This window comes from Momordica charantia, assembly GCF_013281855.1.
Source record: "Momordica charantia cultivar OHB3-1 chromosome 11 unlocalized genomic scaffold, Mcharantia_2.0 BLBB01000011.1, whole genome shotgun sequence".
Taxonomy (NCBI): Eukaryota; Viridiplantae; Streptophyta; class Magnoliopsida; order Cucurbitales; family Cucurbitaceae; genus Momordica; species Momordica charantia.
The window spans coordinates 13,948,026-13,958,452 of record NW_028275159.1 but is presented as its reverse complement, the minus strand read 5'-3'; the positions used below and the strand labels follow the sequence as shown (position 1 = coordinate 13,958,452).

General features: G+C 36.5%; 1 protein-coding gene and 1 long non-coding RNA gene across 2 annotated transcripts; one reads left to right on the top strand and one right to left on the bottom strand.

Moving 5' to 3' along the window:
* Positions 1-713: 713 nt before the first annotated feature.
* Positions 714-3,709, bottom strand: LOC148208147 (uncharacterized). The gene is made up of 4 exons (XM_088120124.1): positions 3,581-3,709; positions 3,327-3,526; positions 3,135-3,220; positions 714-964 (listed from the first exon to the last, which is right to left on the bottom strand). Exons 1-4 carry the CDS (start codon positions 3,707-3,709, stop codon positions 714-716), a joined length of 666 nt encoding a protein of 221 aa, XP_087976250.1.
* A 3,373-nt stretch (positions 3,710-7,082) lies between these two features.
* On the top strand, positions 7,083-8,119 carry LOC148208146 (uncharacterized). Its single transcript, XR_015789014.1, has 2 exons — positions 7,083-7,671; positions 7,804-8,119. It is a non-coding gene; the product is annotated as an uncharacterized LOC148208146 (long non-coding RNA).
* Positions 8,120-10,427: the final 2,308 nt, after the last annotated feature.

The window sequence follows — 10,427 nt, the reverse complement described above, 5'->3', positions numbered from 1 at the left end:
TTTGCGTGCAACATGCTGCTCGCCATCTCTACAACGATCCGATTCTTCCTCTCGACAACACGTTTTGCTCTGGAGTGTAAAGAGTTGTCAACTCCCGATGAATGCCACTTTAGTCACAAAAAAAACTTGAAGTCCTTGGACAAGAATTCTCTACCTCTGTCGTTACGAAGAGATTTGATGAATCTTCCACTTTGCTTTTCTACCTTAGCATTTTAGTGCCTGAACTTCTCAAAAGTCTCTGACTTGTTTTCCAAAAAATACACCCAACTCACACGACTATAATCTTCAGTAAAAAGCAAGAAATAACGACTCCCACCAAGAGACTTAGTTTGCAGAGGCTCACATAAATCAGCATGAACCAATTTAAGACACTTAGAGGCTCCCCAAGCCTTCCTACTAGGAAAAGATTTCTAGGTTTGTTTTCCATCACCATTCGCATAAATCAATAGAGACAATTTTCGGTAGCCCAAGAACCATACCTTATGATTTAGCAATAACAAACCCTTGATGTTGAGATGCCCATATCACAAGTGCCACAACTTTGAGTCAACTTTTCCTTCCGTAGCAATTCCGACCTAGAGACAATTTTCGCAAGTGCCACAACTTTGAGTCATCTTTTCCTTCAACAGCAAGAACAAAACTTCCCACATTTGAGACTTCAACGGGAACATTTTGCTTTGGGCCATCTGAACCCAGACCATCTCTTGACCTCTCTACTTATCTTTGATCACACAGGCATCATCATCAAATATCATGGAATATCCACTAGCCACTAATTGTCCAACACTCAATAAATTGTATCCTAAATCGAGTATAAATTGAACATTATGAAGGAGCTTGAGTGTACCATGACTAGTTTCAATACCCACCGTACCTTTGCCTTCAACTTGTAGATCCTTGTCGTTTCCGAGTTGCATCTTCATCCTTTCTGCCTCATCAAGTTCTCTGAAGATAGATTTTGTGCCTGTCATGTGATTTGAGCAACCACTATCTACAAACTAGACATTACTTGGCTTAGGTTAGTTTCTACATGAGCCATAAAATGTTGGGTGTGTTACTCTAAACTCGTAGTTTGTATTTATGTAAAAACAAATTTATATTCAATCAATTTGTTCTTGAATTCATAACATTGCAATTATCTAATCCAATAAACTAAACATCCAAGATTATTGTCATGTAACTGGGATAGTATATATACTGGGTATATATTTGATATACTCTCGATATACAGGTGGATAATGTCTCGGGAATAACCTAAAGGGTCTATAGTATATGGATAAGCCTGGATACCTTATCTGGCAACACTATGGATACGACCCACTTTGTAAATGTTACAGACGACTCAATCCAAGTCGTTTGTGTGGAGACATGCGAGTGGGGGTATCCTATACAATGAGTTTGTATAAAACCGGACTGCAAAATAACCAATCTTTAGATGTAATACCGTTGGCTAACAGATTGCTATTTCCTAAAATGACCAGGCTACTCATTCTGAATCATGAGTGAGTTATGGACTCCTGCCCGTGGGTCCTTTGATCTATATGAGTGAGAATGGCCCGAGTTGCCGACTCAACATTCCTACCATTTTGGGGACGAGGTCGAGTGGGGAGCTGAGAACATAACTACACAAAATGGAAATCACTCCTCCCTGACTTTAGGGGAGTAGCTGAATGTTCTCTTAAATGCTGACTCTAGGATTTGAACAAGGGGTCCCACCTCTTATTGGCCCGAGAGGGACTTCCGGTTATTGGTCGGACTATAACTGGGTTGTTCATTAGAGAAGCAGTAGTATTTAAGGAGTAAGATGTAACTCAGGGATAAAACGGTAATTTGACCTAGCTTGAGTTACGAGCACTCGTGAAGGATTGACTTGCCATTAATGGTTGTATATCCGTGGACACGAAAATATTCTGCAGTAAGAAAGTGTAGCTGCAGGTCTTTAGTGGAGTGACTCGTACTTAACGAATGTTGATTGACTCGGTTAATGAGTTTGATCAATCGATCTCGTATCGTTGGAGCTTCTAATCTGTAGCTCCATTAGGTCTCCTTGCTAGCTCACAACGAGTAAACGAGGATTAAGTTTTTTGGAAGAATTTGAAATGTTCAAATTGCTCAAAGGATTATATGTATGTATATTGATACATTATAATATATAGTTACTTCTAATTAAAACTATATATTATGAGAGAAATTATTTGAATAAAATTTAAATAAAATTACTATGAATATGATTCATATTAAAACTATAGGTTAAAAATAATGTGCATAAGATGTACATTACAACTATATGTTATAGGAAAGAAATACTTTAGAATATAATTCTATTTTCGCAATAAATAATTAAGTGTTAATTATTTATTTATTTAATATATATATATAATTAATTAATTAATTAGTTAATAAGATTAATTAATTATATATATATGTATATCATTTATTATTATTATTATTAATATAATTAATATTAATATTAATATAACACACCCCCCTGCTTAATTGCAGGGGAATGGGAGGAGTGGGAGGTTAGTGATGACGTGTGGTAACTCCTAACGTCATCGTTGTTGCAGTTTATAAAATGGTTTTGTAAAATAGAACACATCTCTCCCTGCATTTCTGCTGGTTAAAAAAAAAAGAAATCTCTCTCTAATCCCCTTTTAGCTTCCAATCTTTGCTCCCACAAGCAAGATCTTCGTTCCTAAAGGATAGTGGGAAGACCGGTGTTGCTGAAACAGATTGGTGTTCGTTGGTGACTCCTTGAAGAACAGTTCTTCAAAAGTGAGTTTTTATGTTCCCCTGTATTTCTCTTTTTCTCTTGTGGTTTTATTCCTAAAACAATTCAAAAACAAGATCGACGTTTCCACTGCGGGATTAATGTCTCATCATAAAAAGCTTACTATCTCCAGCATTCGTCGATACTTCATTCCCTATAGTTAAATTGGCTCTCTCATCATTATATCAATAGTCTGCCTTTATGTGACCATATCTTTTGCAGTGGTAACATTGAACTCCATTATTGTTGCTTGTTTGCTCGTAGGACTGCCTTTGTCCTTCAAATCTTCCTCTGCCTCTTCCGAAACTACAACCCCGACCACGAAATCCTCCTCTTCTGTGGCCTCGATTCGCCGAACAATCACCTTCTCCAGATTTGGGGGCTGCCTCTTTCACCTGAAATGTTTTTTCTTCGGTCTTCTCGAGCGATCGTTTAGTTCTCGACTCATGGCTTGAAGAGATCCCATTAGTTTATCAAATGAAAAAACAGACAAATCCTTTGATTATTCTATGGCAGCTACTACATGATTAAATTTTAGAGTCAAGTTTATAAGTACCTTTCAACAATGGTCTGGTTGGTAATCTTCTCGCCGTAGGACCACATTTGATTTACTAGTGCCGTTGCTCTTGACAAAAAATCAGTTACCCATTCTCCATTCTTCATCATCAAGGTCTCAAAGTCACGCTCGAGTGATTGCAATCTCACCACGAGGACCTTCGAATTACCTTGAAACTCCTTGTGCAAAATAGACCACACCTACTTCAATGTTGTTGCCGTTGCGATATGAGAGAAGATGCTGTCGTGGACTACCTGTTGAATGATCACCAACGCCCTTGCATCCTTCTTCCCGTTCTCCCGCAACCTGCCTTCGTTGTCAGGATCTGCATAGCCTTGTTCCACCAACTCCCATAAGTCTTGAGATTTGAGTAAAGTCCTCATACGAATGCTCTAGAATTCGTAGCCTTCTTCTTTGAAGACGAGGATAAGTGGTTGTGCCGCACTCATCGCATTGTTGTTGCTACCCATCGATCTCTCTTTGTGTTTACACTCTAAGTCACGTATTTCACTTAACGCACTCTCAAACTTGGCTTTGACACCAAATTTGTTAGGAACATACAATGGAACTATGAAAAAGATAAATACAGAGGCAAACTAATACGAAGAGAATACCAAAATGCATTAGTTTGATTGATCGAAAATAGATGATGTTATGCCTTTATATAGGCCTACAATGATAACATATATAACGCCTCCAAATTTCTAACAACTCAAGATGGGCACGTTACTAAAACCACCTAAAAAGTCCCACTCGTACTAGCGAATTACACCACTAGTAATACAAACTATAACCAAATCTCACCATGCTTCTACTGCACTACTTTGATTAATAACACTTACAAAAGTTTAAACAAACTAGCCAAAACATGAAATTCATGAAAGTTACAATCTTTTATAAGCAACAAATTAAGGGACAAATCTAGCCTAAAACAAGTTCACAAATTAAACAAACTACCTAACTTTAACAAGCTAATCTAGTGAGTAAAAGAACTAAAATATCTGAACTCCGCATAAACGTTATCTAAACAAGGTACATTAATTGGAACAGGATAAACTCCTAACAACCTATCCTAAACTTAATAAAAACTAAACAGAAGCTTGTCATGATCTTTCTTCTCGAGTCTCCCCTTTGCCATCACTATTCCAAGAGTTAACTCGTTACCCTGGAAAACTAGAGGGGGAAAAATAGGGATGAGTACAACCACGGTACTCAGTAAGCAGCCCTTATCTGAAGGGTCACGCACAAACAGCATGCTTATCACATAGACAACACATCATGTTTATCATTAACGTCATGCTTTACATAAAAGGAAATAGTTTATGCATATGCTTGACTAAACATGCACCCTACGTGCAAAACCCATGTCTCCCTTCACAACTCACTAGTTCTCGTTCCTGTTCCTTCATGACTTACTCCTCCGAGTCGTACCCTTGACCACGCATAGCCAAGGCATCGACACTTCTCTATGGTGCTCCGAATTCGACCCTTGACCACGCATAGCCAAGGCCATGAACTATGCATCGATCCTTGGCATTTATCCTCAATGCCTCGACGACTACTCAACGTATTGGTCCTTGACCGCCACTACATTCAGGCCCAGTCTCATCGTGCCGACCCCCGACCTTTGTACCCAAAGCCTCGACACTCATCTCTACCAAGTTGGGGAATCGATCCCCGACCTTTGCACCTGGAGCCTCGATACCAAACTGGTGACGTGCCAACCCTCTGGCCATGTTACTCATCCACACAGTTCATTACATCCCGGAACTCTCACTAGAGTCCTACATGCTTTTAAGCCACGACCCATGCAGAAATTATCTCACAACAATGCAACATGCATTATACACGAAACATATGCAACTATCATCCAAACATGATCATCCAACATCACAAAAACACCTTTCTCTCAGCATTCAGTATGCTTTACAAACCATAGTGTATATAATTCACAAAAGAGACCTAGCCAACATATAGAAACGCATCCAACACTCTATAAAATTTTCATAGTAATCAGAACACAACCAATATGTATAAAGTAGTACCAACCGCAAGCAATCATGCAAGAACACTCATAGGCACATAAACAAACATTCCGTTCATAACAACACACAACAAACAATCCCCTCAGTAAGAAACTACTTACAACCAAGGTCCTAACGCGCTACTAAGCTCGCCGAAGGGTTCCTAAATCCAAAAAAAGTAAAAATCAAATTTCCCAAAAACCTTGGATTTAAGATTTAATTAAAAATCTCCTACAAAACTCGAAAACTTAATTTATCTTAATCCAACAAAATTAAACTTGAATTCTTATTTAAATTCTTACTTAATCAAAATTAGAGCTCTAAATTCATAAATCCAAGAACTTAAATTATCAGCTTAGGGAAAAAATCCAAAGGTACTCTTTATCTCTTAAAATAAACGAGCCAGAGAATGTGGGGCGTTACAACATAAATAGCACGTACATGACCACTAACTAGACCCACTACTCCGTTAAGGTAGAGCTCCCATAAATTTAGAAGTCATTATCCCACTTCCTTAGTGCCACTAAGTTACCATGAACTTCTTTTTAATTTGAATCATTCCTTCAATACTTATATCACTTATGGTTGGTTTTATAAGTTAAAACCTGATTTGGCCAATTAATTTTTTAACCAAACATCAATATTGAAAGTGTTGATATATTTTACAACTTAAAGGATTTAACTTTGGAGAGCAATACTTTAGACAAAAAGATTTTGCTCGAGTAACCTCGACATAGGACCTCGACCTAAGGTTACAATTGGTTTTATTAAATTAAGTTCGATTTTCTGATAGACATATTAGGTATGAACTTATACCTTCAATCACTAGACATAAGAAGATGACGAAGCAAAACCGATGAAAAATATTGAGAGGCACCTAGCACCTAATTGGAAAAATTTGTTGTGTTTTTAGCTAATTTGAAGTAACTGGGCGGGATTTATTGCATTGAGTCTTAAAATACCAAAACCGACATTATCCTTGATATTTGTTACCCCAAAATCATTTACAAAGTCACCGATCAGCATCATTTCATTAAAATAAGGCTTCATTTGTCCCTGATGATCGATACTCGGAATACTCATTCCGTTTTACTACTTGTGACGAGTGTACACTTGCGCTCTATCATTAATTTCATTCCAAAATCTCAAACAAGTTTTTGGTGTCGTTGCTAGGGACCAATTTGATTTAGCCTTTTATTAATTTTTGTGATCGATTTTTGTAATTGTCGTTTCTTTCTCAAACATTTTGATTTATATCCAACCACGAAGGTCATTATTTAGTGCATGAGCACAGATTTATTTATGTTGCTATTTGATCCTAAAATTGAAAGAACCTATCGTAGGTTGAGAAAAGAATAGAGACTTCGAAAACTGAGAGAAAAGCAAATAAAGAAAGAGAAAGAAAGAGATTTCGAAAACGAGAGTGAAAGTACCATCACCATTATGGACAGACCCACCAGTTTTTAACGAAAATATGGCAGGTCGACAATAAAACAATGAGTTTAAGCATATCCAAATGGCAGATAATGAAGACGTGGCCATGCGAGAATATGCTACGCAACATTTCAAAATTTAGATTCTGTCATCCTAAATCCCATTCCAGAAGCACCAACTTCGAACTCAAGCCGCTTATGTTTTAAATGCTTCAGACATTAGGACAGTTCGGGAGGCGTGAACATGAAGATCCTCATGACCATCTCAAAACTTGTCTTCAAATAGCGAGTGCATTTAGATTGCCAGATATAACTGATTATGTATTGAGATTACTTATTTTCTCATTTTCTCTCAAGGATAAGGCAGAAACATGGCTCAACTCGTTCCTGCCATGATCAATTACAACATGGGGGTCACTAGTAGAGAAGTTCCTTACAAAGTATTTCCCTCCTACTAGCCACGCTGACATAAGGGAGGAGATTGTCACCTTTAGCCAATACAGATCATGAACTAGTGTGTGAGGCACGATAGAGATTCAAGAAGTTGCTGCAAAAGTGTCCAAACCATGGACTACCAACATGTATCCAGATAGAACACTTCTTTCGAGGTTGGACTATCTCACTAAGATGATACTCAAGAACAATACAAATACGACCTTCATGAAAAAGACCTTCAATGAAATAGTTGATATCTTGGAAGACCTAGCTTCCCATAATGAGTTATGGTACTCCCAAAGGTCAAAACTTGCGCCTAAGAAGCAGGACGCAGCGGGAATGTTGGCATTGGACATCGCAACTTCAATGCAGAAGGAAATGGTGACAATGAACCAAATGCTCAAGGAGATGGCTTTGGAAAGGAAGAATACACCGGCCGCACCAATGCAACATGTGCAACCTATGCAACCTGAATATACTGCCCTTTTCTTGTTTGCTAAATTAATAAAATTGTTTGTTCTTATTGTAATGATAATCGTCTTTATGAAAGTTGTCCACATAATCCAGTTTCTGTTTATTATGTAGGTCACGAGAACAATTGGAACTCGCACAGGTCAGTCTTTGGAGGTTGTGAAGAAGCACCAGAACCTGCTGCTATTGCCACCGTCACTGTTGCTGCTACTGTTGGGTTCAGCTACCGTCGCCACCAGCTGTTTTTTCGTCGGAGTGGTGCTAGAGATCGTGAAGGAAAGTAAAAAGAGGCAAGGGATGGAGGAAGATGGTGGCTGAAATATAGGGAGAGAAAGAAAAGGAAAAAATAAAAAATAAGCTAGGTTTGTATTGGATGTTTTAATAAGAGAAGTGAGCTTTCCATAATAAGAGAAACGTAGGGTTTTTTTTTTCAATCTACCGCTTTCACCATTTTGTTTTTGTTTGTTTTTTTTTTCCGAAATACAGAAACCTTCCTCTATTATATAAGGTAGAAGGGCAACAATAATATTGTGAAAGTCTAATGACTAAGATAAAAGAGCAAGAATAGCAGAAAAAACCAAGACCAAGGAGATAACCTTTTCAAAACTACTTTTTTTATTTATTATTTTTTTTGTGCAATTAATTTCTTTTCATTTAAAGGCTTTACTTCAAATAAACAATTAATTACAATTTTGTTTTAAATAAAACTCAAATTAATTAACCTTTCAAATTAAACCCTTGTCTAATTTCAAATTAATGTCTGCATTACATTGTATATTGTAGAAGATTCGTAATAGATAACTGATTGATTGATGTTATTCTCTTTAATACCTTGTCATATATTTATATTAAAAAAAATCTTATCATACATTTTGTTTGTTTACACTAATCCCTTGATTATTTTGGTCTATATACAATATATTTTTTCCTATTCACTTACGTATATTGGTTTGGATACAATGTATTTATTTATAACTAGTACAAAAATTGGCATTTACGTGACATTAAAAAAAAGTCTCGAAACCCTTCCGTGACGCTTAAGAAACATCATGAAACCCTTTCGTGATGTTTAAAAAACACAACGAAACCCTTTCAAGACGTTTTTTATGACATCACCTACTCCCCCATCATGAAAGGTATTCATGACATTTATTTTAAACGTCATGAAAGGTAAAATTCGTGATGATTAAAAAACATCACGAAAAAGGAGGCTTTTCTGAATGTTAAAAAATGTCATGAAAAACGATTTCATGTCAGTTCAAAAATGTATCAAAAAAGGATTCCGCGACGCTTAAAAAATGTCACAAAAAATGAGATTTCATGATGGTTAAAAAACGTTATGAAAAATAATTTCGTGGTTAAAAACGTCACAAAAGACTGGTTTTATGACGCTTAAAACACGACATAAAAAAGGATTTTGTGACATGTAAAAATGTTATGTAAAACGAATTTCATGACAATGAAAAATGTCACGAAAAATGGATATAATGATGTTGATAAAATGTCACTGAAGATGGATATATTTAATGATATTTTAAAAACGTCACGAAAGAACAAGAAGAAGCAATATATTTTACTATTCATCAACATCATGAAAATACGAAATTATAGAACAAAGTTGTATATAATAAAATCAAAGCATTTATATATATACAAAGAAAGCATGATACAATTTGCTAAGACAATATTTTTTACACAATAGAATTACATTTAAGAATGAACAAAGTAACCTATAAAGCAATTAGTTGCATTCATAGTTCTCGACTTTCTTAAGTTTGTGCAAGACCTAACGAAGAAAACAATATCTAATTAGGTAAATTAATAAGCAAGAAATACATTAAAAAAAACTCACTTCTAAATGCATCCCATAAAGTATTGTAGGTCGAGAGGATACCTAATGTGCATGAGATAAAGAAGAGTGTTTAAGTATTATCAAAACAATGACAGACACAAGTGAAATCATATCCCCACCCATAAAAGTGCCTACTTAACTTGGTTTCTTCGACCTACAATTATTTAGTAACTAAGGGGGCACTATCACAAATATGGGCTTCAATGACAGTTTAAAATTGTCATTAATTAAATTCGTGACAGTTATATAACTATCATGGATTAAGGCATGAAGGAAAGAGAGATCATGACAGTTTTAAAAAATTGTCATTAATGCATTAACTATGACAAGGTGAGCCCAGTACAATGCGCACCAAAGAAAGGCAGGATGACAGTGGTGGTAAACGAGGAGGATGAATTTATATCAACCCGGACTGTGAGAGGGTGGAGAGTTTGCATCGACTATCGCAAACTAAACAAGGTAAGAAAAAAAATATAATTTTCCACTCCCGTTTGTTAACCAAATGTTGGATCGTCTTGCAGGTAAGGAGTTTTACTGCTTCTTAGACGGATATTCGGGATACAACCAGATTACCATCGCTCCGGAGGATCAGGCGAAGACAACGTTCACGTGTCAGTATGGAATGTTTGCTTTAGGCGCATGCCCTTCGGTCTATGCAATGCACCAGCGACATTTTAAAAAGGTATATGACGGCCATCTTTTCAAACATGGTAGAAAACATTCTTTAGGTTTTTATGGATGACTTTTCGATTTTTGGAAATTCTTTTGATGCCTGCTTATTGATTTAGAAAAGGTTTTACAAAGATGCAAGCAAACCAATCTTGTTTTAAACTGGGAGAAGTGTCATTTTATGGTACGAGAAGGGATAGTCCTAGGCCATAAGATT

Excerpts from the sequence above, each read along its gene's own strand:
- LOC148208147 (XM_088120124.1), bottom strand. The coding sequence starts at position 3,709 with ATGAGGACTTTACTCAAATCTCAAGACTTATGGGAGTTGGTGGAACAA. Across the intron at positions 3,527-3,580 it reads CGTTGGTGATCATTCAACAG|GTGTGGTCTATTTTGCACAA; the intron begins GTAGTCCACGAC and ends ACATTGAAGTAG. Across the intron at positions 965-3,134 it reads AGCCCCCAAATCTGGAGAAG|GCACAAAATCTATCTTCAGA; the intron begins GTGATTGTTCGG and ends ATCACATGACAG.